We start from the raw sequence: 22305 nt of genomic DNA, 5'->3' as shown, positions 1-22305 counted from the left end.
GTCTTATTATGAGCCTAGGATTTTTGAAGGTGGTTCTTTGCCTGCATAAACCACTGACCCACCAAAATTGACCTCAAAATCAGATTATTATCGGTGCTGCTGTGAAGATGACAATATTTCACCTACAAGTACAATTCTTTATACGGCTGGGAAAAAGCTGAGTGCTCGGGTTTTTTTTAGTGTTTTAGTGCTACAATTGTTTATTGAAAAACTTTTCTTTTAGCCCATTTTCCTACTGTTTCTTTATTGATTATACATTTTATGGAATGATCTGTCCCTATCAATTTAAACTGAAATATACAGATGCTTGACTTATGACCACAATTGAGATCAAAATTTCTATTGCTAAGCAAAACAGCTAAGTGAATTTTGCCCCATCCTACAACACAGTTAAGTGGATCACTGTAGTTCTTAAAATTAGGAACATGGCTGTTAAGTAAATCTGGTGTCCCCATCGACTTTGCTTGTCAGGAGGTCACAAAAGGTGATCATGTGACCCCTGGGACACCGCAACAGTCATAAATATGAGTCAGTTGCCAAGTCTCTGAATTCGGATCCCCTAACCATGGGGATGCTGCAATGACTATAAGGAAAACATCCTAAGTCACTTTTTTCAGTGCCGTTGTTAACTCCGAATGGTTGCTAAATGAACTATTGTAAGTCAAGGACTACCCGTATGAAATTATATGTTAAATAATGAAATAATCCTTATACATAAATATGTTTAATCCTTTCCCATAAGTACATGAAATATCTATGTACACAACTAGTTTCCAGCAGAAGGGACAGGGATGTAGACGGCCACCCAATGCTTCAATTACTGCTGTAAAGGCCCATTTCCATTAATTTTGCAGAACATTTTTAGAACAAGCATTCTTGTTATCATCTGTCACACAAATCTATGATAAAGTAAGTTAATACTTTCATGAATAACAGGTAACGTTGCTATGAATGTACAATGATCTGAATAGTGAGGCATAACCAACAACTGGCAAATATTTAATACATTTTGAGCGATCAAAACTTGTCAATCTATATACAATATAAACCATATTTCTTTCCTTCTGTTCAGGCAAGCCCTATATTTCCTGTTCTAGGCAGAACTGCTTCCCAGAATCAATACTTTTCCAATTTTTTCATCAACTAAGTCTTTGTTCAATGAAACTACAGTATTTTATTGGTCAACATTTTTTAGAAAAAAATATATCCATAAATTCTTTTGTTAATTTGTCTTTCTAACTTCCAATTATATAAATTCTGGAACAAACAGCTTATGATTTAGCATCAGATGCTGCCTCACACCAATCTCAAATACCAAAATGATTTTAGTATTTTCAAAGAAATAGAGTTTTAATAACAAAGTTGTTTTCGAAAAATGTTAATGGCTTGCCTTGGTTCTTTTTTTTTTAATAACCGTACTTTCCCAATATCTGATACCATTTGTTCTCTACTGGTTTTGTAACACTTTTAAAAATGACAGGATCATCTATTTTCATGCACTCAAAGATCGTATGTGGGAATGCTATTGCTTCTGAAGTAATGTGATAATTAAAAATGCTACTACACAAAATAAGACTGACATTATAAAGCTCCTATTGGTGTATAGAAATGCTCAAAGAACATATTAAATATGAAAATACTTACTAGCTATCAAATTGTTATCCTAACACACTAGAGTGAATAAATAAAATATTTCAGACTCAATTTCAGCAACCCTTTTTCAAAACAGCACTCCGTATAGTACTAAAAAAACTGGTTATTTAACCATTAATAATTAACATTTAGTGTAAAAGTTCAACATGAAAACCTGCAATTAAAGACATTTTCACTGTTTAATGATTTCCAATTAACAGTTTTCTCTTTGAAACAGCATCATGAAATGAAATATTGGAGCAAAGCAAAAATAAAACTATATTTTTTTCAGTTTTAGATTCTTGAATTGCATGCAAAAAGGTGTCAACTACTGTGTAGTTTGAATCAAGAATGTTGCATTCAGTATGAGTCCTCAAGACAGTTTGTAAAATAAACAGATACATACTGACCACCGTAAAACATAAAATTTCAATGCTGCTCATAACTATAAAAAAAAGCAGCACAAATACAGATTTGGTCAGTCTGGAAGTTATATAAATATACATATTACTGTAGATTTCTATGCACATGTTGGACATAATCTACCGAGAACTTTTCTTGTGCAGATCACCATAGAAATTATTGTGAGTTCCCAAACACCTTCACTAGTGATGTGGGAATGCACAGGAAAAGTTTTCCATAATTGTGCCCAATACCTTCATTTTTCCATGGCTTGACCTCTCCTTGGCAGGTAATTTTTTTTTAGCCTTGCTGAGAAAATGCAGGTGCATTCTGAATGGCATTTTATTTTCCTTTTCCATTTTTTGAAGATTTCTGAATCTGAAGTTTTAATTCCTTGATCATCTTCTCTAACTTCTGTCTTGCTTCTCGTTCCTGTCTCAATTCATCTTGGAGCTCTTGTCTATCAGCCTCTGCATGATCCAGCCTCTGCCTCAGCTCTGCTAACTGCGAGTTTGAAAAGTAAAGACAAGTTAAAACAGCTGACATACCATACACTTGTTTCTTAATCCTGGTGAGATATGCAGGCATTTCATTCTGTTCCAAAATGGAGCATCTGTCAATGATCATGCCATAAAAATACTAGACTGCAACATAAATATGTGCAAACATATACCAATTTTTTTTTTAACAAATTTGAAATACTTCCTATATTTTCTCTTTCCACTTTATTATTGCAACATTTTTAGTGAAAATATTCTTATTTCTTTGACACAGATGTTTCTAAATTGCCAGAAAAACCAAACATTCATTAAAATCACACCCAAATATTTGGAAAAAACTGAAATAGCTATTTCTGAGTTAGTAAACTGTAAATAATGTAGGAAAAATCAAAATATTAGGGAAGTGAAAGATATATGGCATTTCTTCTGTACACTATATAGTGTAGGAATGAGAAAAGTAAGGCATATTTTAGTGTTAAATAAGAAAACTGTTTTTAAAAATAAATAAGGCTGCAAACCATAGGCTTGAATGCATGGAACTCCAATGTGTTAGCAGCTCTTCAGGCACCTGAGTGGTAGAACTAGCAATTATGTATATTTTGTATATTTTATCAGCAATCCAACATTACATGTAATCTTTGGTTTATGACAGTTTAATGATGGTTCCGTTACAACAGCCTCAGGAAAAATTACTTACTATGTGTACTCACATTTATGACTGTTACATTACCTTCACAGTCATGTGATCACAATTCAGGCACTTGGAAACCAGGTCATATTAAAAACTGGTTGCAGCATTTTGCAGTCACATGATTGTGATTTGCAACCTTTTTTTTGTCAATTTCTGGCAAAAAAACAACAACACCTATTGGGAAAGCTGAATTTGGCTTAATGATCACATGATTAACTTCATGACTATGATGATTTGATTCGCTACTGTAAAAACTAATATAAATTGGGTCAGACTCAATTTACCCCCACAATGACTTACAATGGAAATTTTGGTCCCAACTGTAAACCTAAATTGAGGAGTACTTGTATCAAAGAAAGATGGCCCACTTCCAGATGAAACTCAATTTTGCTGCTCACCTGAGCTGCGTATTCTGCTTCTTTGTCCTTTTCCAAGCTGGAATCGCAGGTACATTTTTGTTTTATTACCTGCTCTAGCTTCTTCTCTAAATCTCTTTGTTCAACATAAAACTCTTGCATTCTTTGAGCATGCTCAGTCTGCAAAGATTCAAGTTCTTTTTGTAAATTTTGTTGCTCTTCTGTCAGCTCCTTCATGGCTTTGGAACTACTTAACATTTCAACTTCCTATGAAAAAATGACAATCATATAGAGTTTTCAAACACAGAATTACAAAAAAAATATGCTTCAAATTTCATAGTTTTAGGTTCTATTTCATTTGAAATGGGACTTAGTATGGATACACATCTTGAGCTTTCTTATCTCAGAAATGTAGCTCGCTGTGGTTGTTAAAAGCATGTGCGTGTTCACTTACTATATAAACTCTCTATCAATATATGCACACATACATATTTTACACATACACAAACTTATCAATTATGCACCAGTACTGTATTTCTACTTCAAGATTCTCCATTAACACATTCTCAGATATTTTGGGAACAAATATTTTGAATAATTATTTGAAGAGAAAAATGTATAAAATATTGAGAAATTCTTCCCTCACAGCTTTACATGTTATATTATAAAGGATTTTCCCCCATATTCAATTAAAATGCTAATCACAAATGCGAGCTTATAACAATCTGAAACAGCCCTAATTTTATTTCTACTAGCTATCTTCTAGCACCAAAGGGAAGTCTCATGACTTCCTGGGTACTATTTCTCCAGACAGCTAGTATTGAGTAATTTTCATCATAGGAACCTTAGGGAACACAGTTTACCCCTGTTCGTTATCCAGTGGAGACATAACAGATGCCAGTGTAATGCGAGGTGTTATTAGGAATTTCAATCTTCAAAGAGGGTGTATGTGATTCAGCAAATTTTTTATCAAACCACTCCTTCTAAGCAAAGACTTGAATCAAAAAGGCATTTCTCTTCAAAGCACTAGATGAGAGCAGTCATCCCATTTTCGACCCAGATGTTAAAAGGGGCTTCTCTGCATACACCCCAAAGTGGAAAAATTCCATCAATGCAAGGAGAATGGTGAAATGGGTCAGCCTATTGTAGCAAAGCATTAAGCAGGAGGACAACTTATCTTCAAACTTATGTTTGATAACAGCTGAAGTCCAACTTTCAGGTTAGCATTCTTTGGTGAAAGTAAGTCTTTAATACGTTAAATGTTAAATATGTTAAATGAAATAGAGGGAAAGGTTGGGGTTTTTTTTAACCCCTATCATTGTACTATTCATAGTTATAAACTTTCATCTTCATATGGAACCAATACAAAAAAAAAAGAAAAGACGCTGTTTGGGAGGCAGACAAAAATAAAATGAAATTTACACATACCATTTGAAGATGCTGCTTCTTTTGCAAAATTGTATGCAGCCTTTCTTGCTGTTTAATATAAGTTTTCATTACTTCTTCCATCATTTTCCCTTTATCATCATCAGATCTAATGCCATTGGCAAGAGCCTGAGATGAGGATTGTGCATCACTACTTATTTCCATTTCATCTTCTGTAGTCTCCCTGGAACTGACCTGTTCTGTTTTCCTTCTGTTTGCAGGTTTAATGGGTATGGGTTGATCTACAGAATCAAAAAGTCAGGAAGGCAATGTTTGTTGGTTTTCTACAAAAAACAGTAATTCCATTAATGGTATTAAGAAACAGTTTCAGTTTTTACTCACCTATACTAGTACAAGTTCCAGATCTGGGCTTTAAGTCAACTTTCTCTTGTCCTTCAAGAGGGATGTTCTGATAAAAGATGCTTTTTTTGCGTTTGCTACCATGCTGCTGTTTCAGTGACTGCCCAGGAAATGATTTAAATACCTCTGGTATCTTTTCAATCGTTTTTGTGGTTTCTTTACACTGAGGCATTGAAGTACTAAGAGATACATTGGGAGCAACCATTTTATCGCACATGTAAAAGAAATAGCTGGAAACAACAAAATTGAAAAATTATTAGACTATACAAAAATTAAATCATACTGAATCAAGCATAATATAGAAAATAATGGAAACAAACAAGCAAACAAAAAATTATTCTCTAATTCCCAGCCTGCTACACAGCAGTTGCAGATAATCATTATTTTGTCTAGCTTAGGAACCGTCAAATCAATTACAAAGTAAAAGAAAATACATTGCCATCAGTATACTCAAAGATCTATTAGCAAAATGAAATAGTCAATTTTAATTTTCAGAGATATTTTAACACTCACAATTTTATTAGCCCCCAAATGCATTTTAATGTATTTGTTTTATAACAGTGTAGCCTGCTGAATTCTGGGTACATCAAAGAGCAGGTGGCATTTGTGGCCAAAAGGGCTTTTGCAGAACTCCATGTCACTATTAATGGTTTTATTTACAATTCCCAGTTCCATAGGAACATTTCTAGCTATTGTTTATTCAACTGTCTGTATGATTTTAATCTCAATTATATAACTGACTTATATACCACTCAGAGCAGGCAGGTTCAATCAGGCTATAAGCAGCCTACAAATAAATATGTAAAAGCACAAAAAGGTTTTAGAATGTATGATACTCAAAATTTTAAAGGCCTAGAGGAAATGTCCTAATCTCTTTCCAAAAAGCTAACAAAGAAGTGCAGGCATCATAAAGACGACCTTCTTTCAGATTCTCATCTCCAACTTCCTAAGGAAAGGACATCAGAAGCCCTTTCAAACTAAGAAGACAAAGTATGTCCTAAAGAAGATGAAAACCCCAAGTCATAAAGGCTTTTTAGGTCATTACCAATATTCTGAATTATATTGAGAAACCTCCTGTGAGCCGGAGCAGGGGGGGGGGGGGAACACTGCACAGATTGTAGTTTACAAACAGTATTCAGAGGGAGCTCCAAGTAGAGCACAGTACATAATCCAAATATTAAGTAATGAGGACTCCTCACTTCCATCAGAGCATCCTGTGCCAAAAACAGACATATCTGATGCAGGAGCCAAATCTAAGCAAGGTCCTCTGTCTGTTTTGCTTATATAGGAGCCTAACTGCAAATGAACCTGTAGATCACTGACCATCTGCTTCTAACAAAGTGCAATTCCAGGAAAAGCCAATTGTGCAGCAGCTATGGAGTTAGAATGTTTTTCAGATAAACAGCCACTGTATCCTGTTGGATTTAATTTGACCATATTTGTTCCAACCTGACCCTCAAAATCTTTAGCCACCAGGTCAGGATTTCTATTACAAGTCATATTCAACCTGGGATGGCAATGTATAATTGAGCATCATCACCTTACAGACAATACTTTATCCTAAATTGTTAGATGACCTCACTTAGCTGTTTCATATAGATACTAATGAAAACATCTTCCTGGGTTCTGTTACTGAATATGCTGTTTGCTGCTTTAAAATTTAATGCAAAGTTTTACTGCTTTCTTAAAAGTAAAACCTCATTCAAAAGAAGCAGAACGTCTGGCACTTCACATGTTTGTGAAATTAGCTAAGGAACAATTCAAATGACACTTTAACTGCTGTATCAGCACTGTACAGACATGTCCATCAGCACAGTAGAGCTTAAAATGGTTTCAATAAGCTGCATAGCAAGTTAACTCTTCATGTGGTTAAAATATAGCTCCATTTGATTCTGACACTGATAAGCCACTGTACTCTATAGTTCAATAGCACTTCTAAAATAGCCAGTAATTTTGTTTTTTTATTCTTAAGACAATCTTGAACATGGTCTGAACTTGCTATTCTCTTTCAATTTAGGATACGATGTATTATGCAGTTAATTTCCAGAAAAAAATGGGAGGTGTTTACCTCAGATTCACAGAAATATAAATTAGATTAAATGTATAACTTCAAATACCAGCTGATTAGAGAGACCTTGAGGATACTGAATATACAAATGGAAGTTTCAGGAGCCACCATCTTTTTTATCTGGAATAAAACAATTTGGTCTTTGTAGCACTAATAAAGCAGATGTCCCAGATATTAAGTAGCATCTGAGGATAGAAAACGCTAAAAGTTTTCTAGGTGCCTCCAAGGGAAAGTTTAAGGATTTGAGTGAAACTAGTTCTTAGCAAAGATACCATTAACAGTTATTTCAAAGAATGGAATTAAGAAAAAAATACCATGTGCAAAAGTTACATCTATTACATAGTGCTTTGCTCTACATCATTAATGTAGATCCAATAGTATGTAAAACACATATTCTCCTTACAACCTCAGAAAGTAATTAAATTATGTAAAACATCAATTTAACTCAGATAAGCAATGAAATTATTTATAAGCTGGCTTATGAAATAATTAAAATTTGATTCCGATCATTTTTATTAACAGAAGAATGTTACCTGGGATGTATAAATGAACGTGGCTGATCTGTAGAATCTGTTTCTTGCTTTATAACTGGATACCACTGCTGAAATTCTACATTATAATGGGAATCTGCCTAAGGAGGGGAAAATATTTACATTTGTTACATACCATTCCAGCTTTAAAACAAATAGCAATTGCAATTTTTAATCAATTTTTTTACAGAAACCCCCCCCCCCAAATATAAACAGCATCATTTCCATTTTCCCTACTCAAATATACCGTAAATGAAGCCATAAGTAGATTTTGTATTGTAAATGAATACCGTATGTTTCCCTTTCAGTCAAAAGAAATTGTGCAGTATTTTGATAATTTAACATTAATTATTGATCAATAAAATGGTCAATTAATATCAAATTTTATTTAATGTTGCCTATTTAAGAAATGGAATTGTGACTTTGTCAGGCAATTCACTCAACTCCTGAAAAAAGTGTAAGCATGAATAAAATACACAAAGGTATTCATGCCTATCAAAGTTTGCAGGGAAGAAATGAAAGGCAACAATTCAAGAAAATCAACATGAGACAATAAAAGCACACTGGCTGGACCAATTATTGGACCAATTAAATAATAGGTAAAATCGATTGCATATAGGAAGCATCACTTGGTGCCAGCTTTTTGTTTTTAATGCATTCAGTTTTTATAGTTTTTAATGTTGTTGAGTTTGGATGGACAACTGCTTTAAATAAATAAGATAATTAATATATCTAGGAACTCTTATTCATTCATTCATTTGTTCATTCATTCCTATCTTTTCAAACAGACCTTTTTAAAAAGCAGTGTTTTCTTGCAGCCTTGCAAATTGTTTTTATTTTTGTGCTTTTAGAAAAGCCAATCATCTACATTTCAAAACTGAAGGAGAGAAAATAAGTTTTTGCAGGACCACCAGAGAAGCTTATCAAACCTATTAGCAAGAGCAGATTGTTCCACCTTTCAAAAGCCACTTTTTTAACTGTATATCAATGTGCCATTACATCTGCTACCTAAGGCAACCAGACAGGGGTAGGATTCAAATTTTTAACAACCGGTTCTGAGGGTGTGGCTTTGATGGTCATGTGACTGGGTGGACATGGCTTGGTGGTCATGTTATTGGCTTGGTGTAGCCAACTCAATATCACTCACATCAAGGCATGCATCTCCTCCCCTGGCCTCTCATGACTGTGGGGATGCTGCAACAATAGTAAGTGTGAAAAATGGTCATAAGTCACTTTTTTCAGTGCCATTGTAACTTTGAGTGGTCACTCCACACAAGCAAAGTACCAGCAAAGGAAGGGAAAAAAACTCCAGAGACTTTCCTGAGACAGGAAGTCTAGTCCTGCCAAGAATGTAATAAGGGTTAATGGAGAGGCAGTTTCTGTAAGCAACACCAGAATGTTTCCTTCCTGCCTTCCTTACAGGATTAGGCCAGTAATTTCTTCTAACAACCAGTTCTCCGAACTGCTTAGAATGTTAACAACCAGTTCTAGGGAATAGGTGCGAACTGGTAGAATCCTACCCCTGCAACCAGATAAATATTTCAAGACAGCCCTGTTCTAGTTGGTATACAACAAACTGGTTTCATTTCACATTCCTGTTTATCATGTACTGCGTTATTGTGGTTGGTCACAATCAGCCAGAAATTTAGACTGAATTTGGTATATCAAATCCTTCCCAGGTATCTGGGATAGGCAAATATTATTATTTTGGTTTCTGGCAGTCAATCAAATGTTCAGGGTGGATTTGGCACTTTTCTCCACTTATCAAGTCCTTCCAAGGAACTTGGATAGGCAGATGTGGATGTTTGATGGTGTTAAAGGTGTTGTCATAGGATGTAAGCTGTTCTGCGCAAAGCTGCCTTCTCCAATTGACAGTGATTTTGTCAATGCTGATCATGTTAAGTGGCACACTCAAGGTGCCTATTACTATTGGTACTATCTTTGCTTTCTTTTGTCACAGTTGTCTATTTTCTATTTGCAAGTTTTTTTCTATTTATTATCACCAATATCAAATTTCACTTTGAAACAGCCCGATTAAAAATAGTAAATAAAATTCAAAGTAACAGTCAAAAATGGAGAACAACAATAAAGTTAATTACTATGATAACTAGACTTTGATTTTAAGTTCTAATGTAATGAATACTTTTATTTGGTCCAAAGAAGCTTTTGCATAAGAATAAAATGTTCCCATGAATAGAAAGGTGCAAAGAAATATGCCTTCTTTTGTTCTGTTACATGGATGCTACTACAAAGAGCAGCATCTTCCCAATTTTTGCAGGCAATGGACTTCTAGGATTTCTAACCTTTCTCTTGACTTTTTTCCCCCAAGTCTTTATTATATAATTTAAAAGAATATATTTTACTTTTGAATGGCTCTGATTCTCCCATTCATGCTTTTTCAACAATTCTCCAGAATTAGGACTATTTCATACTAGAAAGGTATCCCTCCCCACATCATAGCCCAGATAGTTTTTTCCTTTTCTGTTCAAAATGTGAAGATTCCCCTGTATTCTTCATTTTAACACTTGTTACTTTGCTGTTCACAAATCAGAAGTGTTAGAAGCACTGCTGAAGCAGCAAAGTGTTTCTGCACTTTATGTTAATGCATATATAATAGGAACAATTGAAGGTTTTTATTTTTTAAAAAAATATATTGCGTATTTTGCATTCTATTTCTAAATCCACTTTAATTTTGGGAGCCAGAGCTACAATTCTGCAGTTAGACTAAAAAAAAGGAATATATGAAACTATTTTGAATTCTGATGACATTGGTTTTTACAAAGGAGGCTAAGTAAATTAACTAAAAAAAGTGTTTGAAACTATAGCAGAAATGTATGTCTTGTCTTAGTCCATGAGTGCATGTATAAGTATGTTTAACAGCTCTATTCACTGTGGCCTTAATTCCCTCCACCTAGTCTTCATTTAATGACAGTAATAGGGATCAGAATTTCCCTGGCTAAGCTGCGCCATTGTAAAGTGTAGCTTCACATGGCTGTATCACATAGTGATAGCAACCCCAGCAGTCTCTACTGCCAAAAAAAGGATCATTAAGTGAGACCTTGCAACTTCCTACCAACTTCTAACAAGCAAAGTCAATGGGGAAGCAGCAGGAAGTAGCAAGTCCCAATCACAAGCTTTCCCTTAGGTGGCTTGCAAGCAGGCCAGTCAGCTGACTATTATGGAGCATAAGGGGACGGAATGGGCATTGTGGCACGAGTGCAGCAGGGAGGTGGGCATTAAATGAGTGCAATGGGTGTGCGTAGGTGGGCACTGTGATGTTAGTACAGGAGAGATGCTGCAGTGTGGTCCAAGGACAAGCAGGTGGTAGGGCCCACACTCATCCTGCCACTGAGTATTCCTCAGGACAAAAAATATCTGCAGAAGCAACTGATAGGAGTGATTTACAACCCCTCATGCCAGCTTTCCACCTGCCTTTCCTGTGAGAGGCTGTAGGGAAGGCTGCAAATGGCAATCACATGTCTGAGGAACGTTGAAGTCATCCGAAATGTGTTCTAGTTGCCTAATCCCCGCTACAACTTAGAGGACCCCTGTCATAAATCCTTGTTTTGCATCATAACTTTGAAGGGCCACAGAATGAATGGTCAATAAAGAAGGACTATCTGTATTTGTAATATACATAAACAGTTGTCTTCTAATGAGCCTAAGAAGGAATTCAGATCAAAACTAGAGATCATCCTTTCCACAATTAAAGCCTCTATAAGTCTGAAATAAGATACGTATGGATATATACATATATATACATATATATACATATATACATATATATATATATACATATATATATATATTCTTAAGTTTTTGCGGGTACTTACATGTATGGTATTCAGCTTTGTTCGGGTATTTTCCCATGTCATTATAGTTGTGCTTTTAAAGTTGTAGCAATGTTTCGGCAGAATCTCATCTGCCAATATATATATATATGTTTTCTTAAGTTTTTGCGGATATTTATATGTATGGTATTCAGCTTTGTTCAGGTATTTACCCACGTCATTATAGTTGTGCTTTTAAAGCACAACTATATACATACACACACACACACACACACACACACACACACAGCACAATAGCTTGAAAATACACTGCAGATCATATATCAAACAGGATGAGGTCATTTATAAGACTTAGGCCTTTAATTTATTCAGTATTATTTATTAGTACACTATTATGAAAGGTAATTACTTTAGACAAATATAGTACTGCAGCTGAATGCAAAACAAGCCAATTGGCTACATCATTAATGAGTAAATAAATCATGTTAAGCTTACAAATGTAATTTCAGCTTCCATAAGCTGAGTTGTATTCTATTTACATACAGTTAACCAAATAATCTTTTAAAAACTGATCTGTACTACAAGACTAATTTAAAACATATTATTGCCAGTCATCATTATCATGACTGGATTTGCACCTGTATGTATAGCCTTAAATGAACCCTATTTCTCTCTGCTTTAGTTATTTTATTTTTACTTTACCCTTCCAATGTGCAGGCAAACAAGATACAGATAACAGATAATCAGAGTTGGAAGGGACCTTGTAGGTCATTTGGCCAACCCCCCACCCAAGTGGGAGACCCTATACCATTTCTGACAAATGACAGTCCAATCTCTTCTTGAAAGTCTCAAGTGATGGCGCTCCCACAACTTCTGAGGGCAAGCTGTTCCATTGGTTGATTGTTCTCATGGTCAGAAAGTTTCTCCTTGTTTCCAGGTTAAATCTCTCCTTGTTCAGTTTCTACCCATTATTCCTTGTCTGGCCTACAGGAGCTTTAGAAAATAGCTTGACCCCTTCCTCCCTGTGGCAGCCCCTCAAATATTGGAAGACCACTATCATGTCTCCCCTGGTCCTTCTCTTCACTAAACTAGCAATGCCCAGTTCCCGCAACTGTTCATTGTATGTTTTAGCCTCCAGTCCCCTAATCATCCTGGTTGCTCTTCTCTGTACTTTTTCTAGAGCCTCAACATCTTTTTTATAATGTGGTGAGCAAAACTGGATGCAGTACTCTAGGTGTGGTCTTACTAAGGCTTTATAGAGTGATATAGAAGCAAACTAGTCCTTCCTTTCATGGATGAATTTGGTCCTATAACTGGGAACTCAATGCTACCAAACATGGAATCCTCTCTGGAGCAAATTTTCCTTTTCAAAAACCTGATCTGAGCATTTTCCAGCTATGAATTTTCAGTCTCCTTCCTGATTATGTATGAAGAAAAACAGATGATCCTCCTACATCTTTGGCATATGCCAGGAAAATTTCAAATTGTTCAGGGATCAGGAATATAAAATGGCTAGGTTTAAAAACATGCTTCACCTGACTACTGAATTAATCCATGTTATAAATGCACATAATCCTTTAAATAGTAACTAATTAGACAGCAGGATTCACACAACTTTCTAAGATTAAAACTATTCCATGTTGTATGAATGCAGCCATTAGATCTTTGACTGGTATAGTTAAATATGCTGTATTCACACAACCTATAAAGCACAAACCCAATGCTTGTTGAGAAAATTTGAATGACATGTTTTCCTCATGTTAAGTATAATGGCTTGATTTGTACATGTAGATGATAAAAAGAAAAATGATGTGGCTTAGCATGCTACATGTATTTGACCAAACAGATGCTCTTCATGAAAGACCTAAGAAATGTTCCTACAGTCTTTAAAGAATCCTTGATGGCCATTATGATTTGTCTCAGGAACGATCGTGTTGTTTTGTTTTTTGTCATGCAAAAAAATATGTTTAACTGTTGCCCAGAATAAAGGCTTTAGCAGTACTAATAATTGGGAGTGGGGTTCCTTGGAGTCATTGCTGACTCCTGCAACTGCCTGAACAAGACCCTGTAGCTTTCTTGGCAAGATTTCAGAAATGATTTGCACTGTCTCCTTCCTAGGACTCACAGGGAGAGACTAATGCAAAGTCATCAGTTGGCTGTGGGCCTAAAGTCGGATTAGAACTCATGGTCTCCTGTACCACTTACAGCAATATCACTAAGATTTATATACTGCTTCACAGTGCTTTACAGCCTTTTCTAAGCTGTTTACAGAGTCAGCATATGGACCCCAACAATCTGGGTAATTTTACCGACCTCAGAAGAATGGAAGGCAGAGTCAACCTTGAGCCTGTGAGAATCATTCTGCTGCCAGTTGGCAAAATTAACCTGCAATACTGCATTCACTTCACCACCATGGCTCATGGTAATTAATTGTTCCTTGTTTCTAAGAAATTCCACATTAAGCAGATACTTATCACATATTTCCTTGTGCATTTCAAGCTACTTCTCAACAGTAGAATGTAGTGGCAGGGTGTATATTTTAGTTAGGTGGTTTACAATCTCAGCTTTAAGCCACTTATGTGGAGGCTATCGACGCCTGGTGATTTGTTTATGGAGATCAAAACATAAGCAGAAATCACCACTTTGTAGCTTAATGTTAGAAAAGCTCATTATGTAAGTAAACCAGAAAGTGTAAACTCAGGTTAACCAGTGTGGTTAGTGAACTTACAATTGACAACCAAGAAGTGAGTAATGGGCGAGGGGGGAATTGGGCAGAGAGGCTTAATAAAGCATAAAACTAGATTGTCTATTTAAGAAATACAGAAGGAATTAATTGTAGAGAGGGATGCAATTACAAACATAAGACTATGAAAAATAAAGATATTTCTACAACAAAACCATTATAGTAAACCATTGGTCTTTCTGGTATCACTATAGTGAAAGCAACAATCTCTCAGGTAATAATGTACAGCTGTGAAAACTGGGAATTGAAACCATCTAAGATAAAGATAGATGCCTCTGTTATGGCTCTGGAGATGCTTATTAATAATAACATGGATCACAAGAAAAATAAATTAGCCCATCCTGGATCAAATTGATTGCTCCTTTAAGGCAGTGTCAATCAGCAAAAACTCACTCTAATCATGATGGAGTACAAAAACAATTTAGCAACATAGAGGCAAATAAGAGAGAACTAAAAAAGTAGACAGAATCAAGAAGATTACAGGATTGGCCATAAAAGAGCTATGTCATACTACTGCAGACAGATCAAAATGGTTATTATCTAACTATGCAATTATCAAAAGTCAAACCAGACTTGATGGAACCTATCTAATCAATGGTATTCTTCCATGATGGATACCATTTAGCCATGGCTCTGTAAGTACAGTATTTGCAAATCTCCTATTTTTTAAATAAAAATCCTTGCTCCAACACTCCTGAATGTCTTTTCATACTGCTACACATGCAGACTGAACTGCATCTTTATCTTTTACCAATGCACAATTCATGATTATTTTAGGCATTCATTATATCTGAAACAAAATCACTTAAAACATTTTTACAACAAAATTCTATGCCTTATCATGGACATACATCAGAAATAACTATTCAAGTACAGTATTTGAAGCATATTACTTTTCCAATATTGGCTATCATATTTTGTAGTCACAATTATTTTTTCAAGAATAAAAAGAAACAATTTTATAAAGCAAACACTTAATACATGTAAAAACAATCTTTACAACTAATCTATTCAAATATTATATTTTATAAACAGACTTACCTTAGACTGGGGTATCTTTTGATTCTTTGCGCTAAATTTTTCTTTCATTTGTTCTAAGAGTTGCTTCACATTTCTTTCTTCAGATGTTCCTAAATATTTTTGGTTAATGTGAAGGTAACAGTGCCACTTCGCTGACTCAAAGCCCCAGTGACAAGTCCTCTTGTCTGGAGATCGATGGGAATGCATCACAAAGGTTTGGGGTGAAAACATCCCATAGCATTCTGAACACTGGATACATGGGGAATCTGGCTGAAGATAAAACTGTGGAACAAATAAACCTTGACACTTGCCCAAGCATTCATGTTCTACTTCAAAGGCACTTCCAGTCTCCTTTAGTTGGGCCACTGAACTTTTAGCGTGAAGCAGGCTGCCATTTTGAGGAAACGTGCGAGGGCGCAACAATGCATTGCATAGTCTTTGAGCATCAGTCAAAGTGATAAGTCCACAAGAAGGAGCATTAAAGGGCAAAATCCCCAAAACTTTTAAGATGTGAAGCTGATCAGAACTGCATCTAGAACAATAGATGTAAAGTTCATCACACACTGTATTAATCTGCTGTAGAGAATAGTCTCTTAGGACAGAATTCAAAACTTGAGGCAAGCAAAGTCTCTTTTCTCCTCCAACTTTAAAACAAGATATAGACTCCCCTTCCAGTAAAGTCTGAGTCAACTCTGTAGAATTATCTGAAGGGACAAGCAATGGGCCAGGAAGAATCTGAGGTGATGGGAGAGGTACAAAAACAGACGATATGTTTTCTTGTGAATGGCGAGCAGAAAATGCTGCTGGTCCACCAAGTGAACTCTGACTGCTTAAATGGAACTGTGCCAATGTATGTTTCAAACCAGGATTTAAGTTCAAAGGCTCTGATGCTGCAGCAACATTTGGTTTGGCATCCTCTTCTCTGTCATCTATAGGATTTTCTTCACATTCATCCAAATGTTCCTTCTTAATTACTGGCAACTTATTTATCATTGTGTGTATTTTATCCTTTAGATAGATTTCTGTCATGACTTTTTTTGATGGAGGACTGCCATCTTGTGCAGCAGTCCCTTTTGATTGATGTCCCAGGATGATTTTTTTCTGTGGAGCTTCCATAGCTAAATTTGAAATAGGTAAATTTTGAGATTTCAACAAAGGTAGCTAATTCACATCTCAGTTTCCAGTTAGCTTAGTTGCCAAACTAATATGGCTTTTTTGAGGTAAATATAAAGAATTACATGAAATTTCTGACATTTAATACAGTATTCTTTCTAAATGACACAAAATGTACTACAGTGTCATACCAAAATAGTTGGCTCAGACCTTTAGATCATTTTGTTTTACAGTGATCCAGTGATATGACCCAACATAAAACTGAGATTTAATACAAACTCTACTTTTGACATTTTCTATTTTTATACAAAGAAAGGATCATATTTCTTTCCATTGAATCCGAATCACATAAATGCACCTGTTCTAACATCCAAGGCATTTCAAACTAGACTGAGAAATTACATGGATGTAGCTTTATGCAAAAGAATTCTGATATTCCCAGTATCACAAGCAACACTTTGAGTTTATTGAGCAGAAAAACCATCCAGCAAGAATGACATTTGTTCTTCTAAAAGAACTTCAAAAGCAATCTGATACCAAAGTCCTGGGATTTCAACACTATATGTATCTGATGAGATGGGCAGCACATCTATACAGAAATAAAGGTCATTGTAAATTCCAGTGTTCCAACCACAATATTTAATCAGGACATATAAGATTCTCGATTAATCAGGACAAGTAAGTTTGAGACATCAGCAAAATTAATTTATAAGCTAGTATTTTACATATATTTATCAATTAGGAGAAGCTGAACAAAGGAAAGAAAAACAAGGAATATAGCTAGGAATAGGTTAAAACAAAAAAGCTCCAAGTATAATAGCATGCATCCTAAATGGAGATATTACTATATTGGGCCCAGAAATTAAAGCACATTAAACACTTGTACAACAACTGTTCCAGAATGAATATAATTTAAGATTCTCGACCAAAAGATAAACATTCTAGCTATGTCTTTGAACTATTTAATTAACAGATTAATAAAAAACCTGTATCCTCTTAGAATCCAAATAATTTCTCTTGCAAAAAAGATCCATGATTCTTCCAAAATATTTGTAAAGCACAGATCAGCCATAAAAAATAGATTAGCAGCAAAGAGCAAAATGTGTTTTAGTTCTCCCCCCCACACATACATGGCAATCTAGGGATGCCTTATTTCTCCTTTCTACTCTCTTACTTTCTATTACATTTATTCATCTATGCATGCTCAAAAAAGACAGTTGCATCCATAAATTCCAATGATCTCCAGTCTTGTATATGTGTCATTTAAAGTACAATTTAGGCAACTTGATTACACTATATCTTGACTTCTTTCCCCATTTTTAGAGGGAAACTTTTCCCTCTACCTCTACATACAGATACTAACATAATAACAGAATAATGATCCCTACACTTATTTTGAAAGAAAGGAGAATACAAGGAAAGCTTTTGCTAAATTTTCTCCTTCCCCAATAAGATATTTTATACTTTCATAAAGTCCTCAATTACTAGTACTTGGTTTCACAAACACATACATGGTGCCACATTTTCTCAATTTTCTTTTAAAAAACATCTTTCCTCTAATCTTTAATTTTGCTGCTATAGACTTCCTTTGACTAGAAGCCCACTCCTATAGTTCCCCATTTTCATTTGGAACTTATTCTGAGTTCAGAGAGCCCAAAGACTCCACAATTTATCCTTGAGCTAAATTTATTGCCTTCTACACTTACACACATAATTAGAAAACAAATTATTCCTAAGTAAGTAATGTTTTCTAGGGATCTGGACAAGAGACTTCAGTCTTGTAAGAGTAATAATGGTGACAACACTCCAACCATACGCATGCTTAAAATTTATTTCTATACTGCACATTCTACCAGAAATCATTAGAATAAAAAATTCAAAACATTAAAATCATTAATATATATTAAAAACACTAGAACTGCGGTCAAATACTAAAATCACTACTCTATATTTAGAGCAACTTGGGCCTTTTCAAATCAATGTAAAACTAAAGTAAGATGAGCCTATTATGGAAACTTCTGTTGTAAACCAGTTGTCTTAAAGCGAAGCTCTCAGATTAAAAAAATATCTCCCTTTATTAATTGCCACACAAGTTCCCATGTTACAGCAACCTCAATTTCATACACATCTTTCTCAAACTAAGAAGCTCAAAATAATTCAGCACTTATTTTGCACAACCACCGTAAACCCCCCCTTTGTCCATATCTTTATAATGTCCTTAAGAAAACCATCTGAAAGCTCAGCGTGGCAGTTAGCCTAACTAACCTATATCCTCCTGACAGCAGTTATTTTCAAAGAAAACAAGAGTTAGAAAATGGCAGGCAAGGCTTCCCCGAAAGGCTGACTTAACCACTTAGTCTGCAGATCACAACCACAAGGGATCGGTTGAGGCTCTTCCCTAAGGTTTACACCCTTTGCCCCAAAGAACAAAAGTTGGGCCCGATCCACTGCAAAACCCATATACTCCGCCTGGAATCCTTGCAGCCGGCAGACACGCCAAAAAGAGGAGCAAAACTTCCCCAAGCCGACGTTCAATTCAGTTCACCTGAATAAGATTGCCTGAAGCTGGGAAATGCAACCCCTCCCCCGGAGGGGTGTGTGTGTGTGTGGCCGTCGCTCCTGTCATAACACGCACCCCCCCCCAAATATAACAACCTGCCCACCCCCTGAGGAAAGCGAGGAAACTCCTTTGTCCCTGACCCATTTATTTAAGTCCCGGAGTTTGCATCTCCCGCAAATATCACTTGCTGAAGCTAAGGAGCTTATAAAAGCCCCCCCACCCTCCCCTCACGCCGGCCCTTGCTTCCAGAAAGCCTCCCCCGCCCTTCCTCTTCTTTTTTTTTTTTTACCAAGGGCGGGAGGGGCTGCTTTCTCGGGCGGAATTCCCCCTCCTTTTGCCCTGCCTTCAACTCTCCTCCTTCCCCCTTTCTTCAGCCAGACGGGCTGGCTCGTCTGCTGCTCCAGACGCTCCTCCTTCCTCCTCCTCCTCCGCGGGGGTGAGGAAGGTGAAGTCTAGCAGTGGAGGCGGGGAGGGCGACGGCGAAGCCGTGCGGGGATGGGAGACTGAAAGGGGCCCCCCCCGCTTAGCCTCTGCCACCCCGTCTGCCTGCCCCTCCACCCACGCCCACCCTCAGGACGAGGATCCCGGTGGGGGAGAAAGGGGCTTTCCGCCCCTCCCCAGAAAGCTTTATTCCGCCCCGCCGCCCCGCTTGTCACCCCACAGCGGCGGCCCCAAACCTACTCCCGGACCCCCTCCCTCCCTCCTTCCTTCCTTCTTTCCTCCGCGCCTGCTTTCAAGCCACCCCCCACCCGCCCCGGGCGATCTAGGCCAGCCGTCCCTAACTCCGAGCCCTCTCTCCCCGCCGAGCGGCTGGATTACAACCCCCATCCTCCTCCCGCCCCCTCCACCCGCTCCGAGGAGCACCGGCGTCGTGGCGCAGCTCAGGTGGAGAAGACGGGGGTGGAGTTGGGGGTTGAAAATACGAGTCCTGACTGGGCGGCGGCGGCGGCGCCCCCACCCCTCAATGTAACTCCCACCCACCCACCTACCCCGGGTCGGGGTGGGATGGGCGCTCGCCTCTCATCTCCCTCCCCGCCGTTCCATTACCTCAGTGTAACCTACACCCCGCGCGCGCGCTGCCCTCCCTCCCGCTCTTCTCACAGACAGCCCCCCCTCCTCCCGTGATGGGGGGGTGGGGGGCGCTTGGGAGAAACGTCCTCTGCTTACCGCACATCCCAGCGGGCGCCCCGGTTCTCCCCAAGAGTGGAAGCGAAGCGGCTTCTGCCGCCGCCAACGTACCGCCCACCCGTGACCTCACTGCAGAGACAGAGGAGGAGGAAGAGGGTGGAAAAGCCGCCGTGACGGAGGCGGCGGCGGCGGCGGCGGCGGCGGCGCACGGTCAGGAATCCGCCCGGCTCGCGCGTCCCGCCAAGCCCCGCCCCTGTCTGGGCCAGGCGGCGCCGGCGCTGCGCTGCGGCGCGTGTGTGTCTGCCAAGAGACGTCATCCTGCCTCCCCGCCTTGGGAGTGGGGGCAGGAGAGGAGAGGAGCGAGGGAACCCCTGTCTGCGGCGCCGTTGGAACAGCCGCTCGGCTGGACTCGATCCACGCGTGGGCCAGACCATGATCGCGGGGGGGGGGTGGGGTGGATAGAGAGGAGGGGAAGAGGTTAGATTCCCCAACCCCGTTCAGGTGCGGCGTCTGGGGAAGCACGTGACTGCCCGGCGTGTCTCCCGTCCTGGCGTGATACGATCCCCAGGCGACCTTGGCTGACCTCGAAAACCCGAGCTGGCTCTATTCGCGCCAGGCTCTGTGGGAGAGGAGACCCCCAGGAAATCCCAGGCTTGCCAGGGAGGTGGTGGTGATTGGGGGGGAAAAAAATACTGTAAGGCAGCCACTACTATATCGCTGCAAGGTACACGTACTTATGCTAGCCGTAGGATCCTCCGGATCTAAGGTGGCTGGGAAATTCTTATCTTTCCGCTGCCTCGACTCGCATCTCATCCTCCCCAGAAGCCACATAAAGCGTGTTTACGGCTGCGTGGCCTCTCTCGCTGCCACAGGGAGGAACGGGTCAAGCTATTTTCTAAAGCGCCTGCAGGCCAGACAAGGAATAATGGATGGAAACTGAACAAGGAGAGATTTAGCCTGGAAATAAGGAGAAACTTTCTGACAGTTTCAACCGATGGAACAGCTTGCGATGGCGCTCCCATCGCTTGAGACTTTCAAGAAGAGATTGGACTGCCATCTGTCAGAAATGGTGTAGGGTCTCCCGCTTGGGGGTGGGGGTGGACTAGATGACCTACAAGGTCCCTTCCAACTGATTATCTGTTACCTTGACGCCCTCTGGGGGTCGTCTGAGAAGAGTGAGCCCCAGGGCGAGAGTGCGGCAGAGTTTTTTGCACGGGGCTCCTCCATTCAGGATATGGGTGTGAGAAACGAGTTTCGTATTTACATAAATGGGTTACTTTGGCGGAGGAGGGAGGATGGGGGGGGACTGATCTTACGTGGTATTTATGGACTAGAGAAACTAAATGCCTCCGGATTTTCCAGGGCTTAGATCCCAAGATTTCCAAACTTTAGCGATCCGAATCCACACTCGCGGCATCTTGGCTTAGTGGTGATTCTAGCAGTGGGAGCCTAAATGCTAATTCCTGGCTAGGGATTCTGGGAGTTGCAGTTCTGGCACATCTGGAGTTCACCTGATTGTGAAAACCGGACTCTCTGCTGCCATTTCGAAAGCGAAGCATCCGTGCAATTCATTGCTTAAAGCAGGAAATCTAAATGACGCCTCCCACTCGCGTTACCCAAAAGCATCAGACTTCCCTCTGAATTACGTTTTGACTCTGGTGTCACTTGATGGGGAATTTACATTATCTCGTGATAAAACTGTCTTGATGTGTTTGTTTTTAGGTTGTCTGGTCAAAACTCGCATTATTTTTTTATGTAGCTTGCAATCACCCTTGATCACACTCACAATGAGCTTTTGGATAGCAGGTAGCACAGAAGCATTGTCATTGTATGTATAACTTGTATAAAAAAAATATAGTGTATAATATTTATAATTATAATGTATGTTTAATGTTACAAATATACATGTACAATAGTAAGTATCAATAGTAGTGTAATAATTACTAATATATAGCGGAGGAATGAGAATGAATGAATATCATGTGT

General features: G+C 38.4%; 1 protein-coding gene across 4 annotated transcripts; it reads right to left on the bottom strand.

Moving 5' to 3' along the window:
• Positions 1-227: 227 nt before the first annotated feature.
• Positions 228-20556, bottom strand: SKIL (SKI like proto-oncogene). 4 transcript variants are annotated; one of them, XM_026705767.2, is made up of 7 exons: positions 20359-20556; positions 15540-16636; positions 7968-8065; positions 5349-5596; positions 5010-5248; positions 3624-3848; positions 228-2538 (listed from the first exon to the last, which is right to left on the bottom strand). In XM_026705767.2, the coding sequence occupies exons 1-7, from the start codon at positions 20363-20365 to the stop codon at positions 2377-2379; spliced, it is 2076 nt and encodes a 691-aa protein (XP_026561552.2). In that variant the 5' UTR covers positions 20366-20556; the 3' UTR covers positions 228-2376. The 4 variants fall into 4 exon arrangements, with proteins under 4 accessions (XP_026561552.2, XP_087789575.1, XP_087789573.1 ...); XM_087933449.1 differs by lacking the exon at positions 20359-20556 and adding an exon at positions 19481-19611; XM_087933447.1 differs by lacking the exon at positions 20359-20556 and adding an exon at positions 18982-19112.
• Between the last annotated feature and the right edge of the window lie 1749 nt (positions 20557-22305).

This window comes from Pseudonaja textilis, chromosome 4 (genome assembly GCF_049901715.1).
Source record: "Pseudonaja textilis isolate UNSWEBS1 chromosome 4, rPseTex1.2, whole genome shotgun sequence".
Lineage (NCBI taxonomy): Eukaryota > Metazoa > Chordata > Lepidosauria > Squamata > Elapidae > Pseudonaja > Pseudonaja textilis.
The sequence above is the reverse complement of the archived record's forward strand: the minus strand, read 5'-3'. Positions and strand labels throughout refer to the sequence as shown.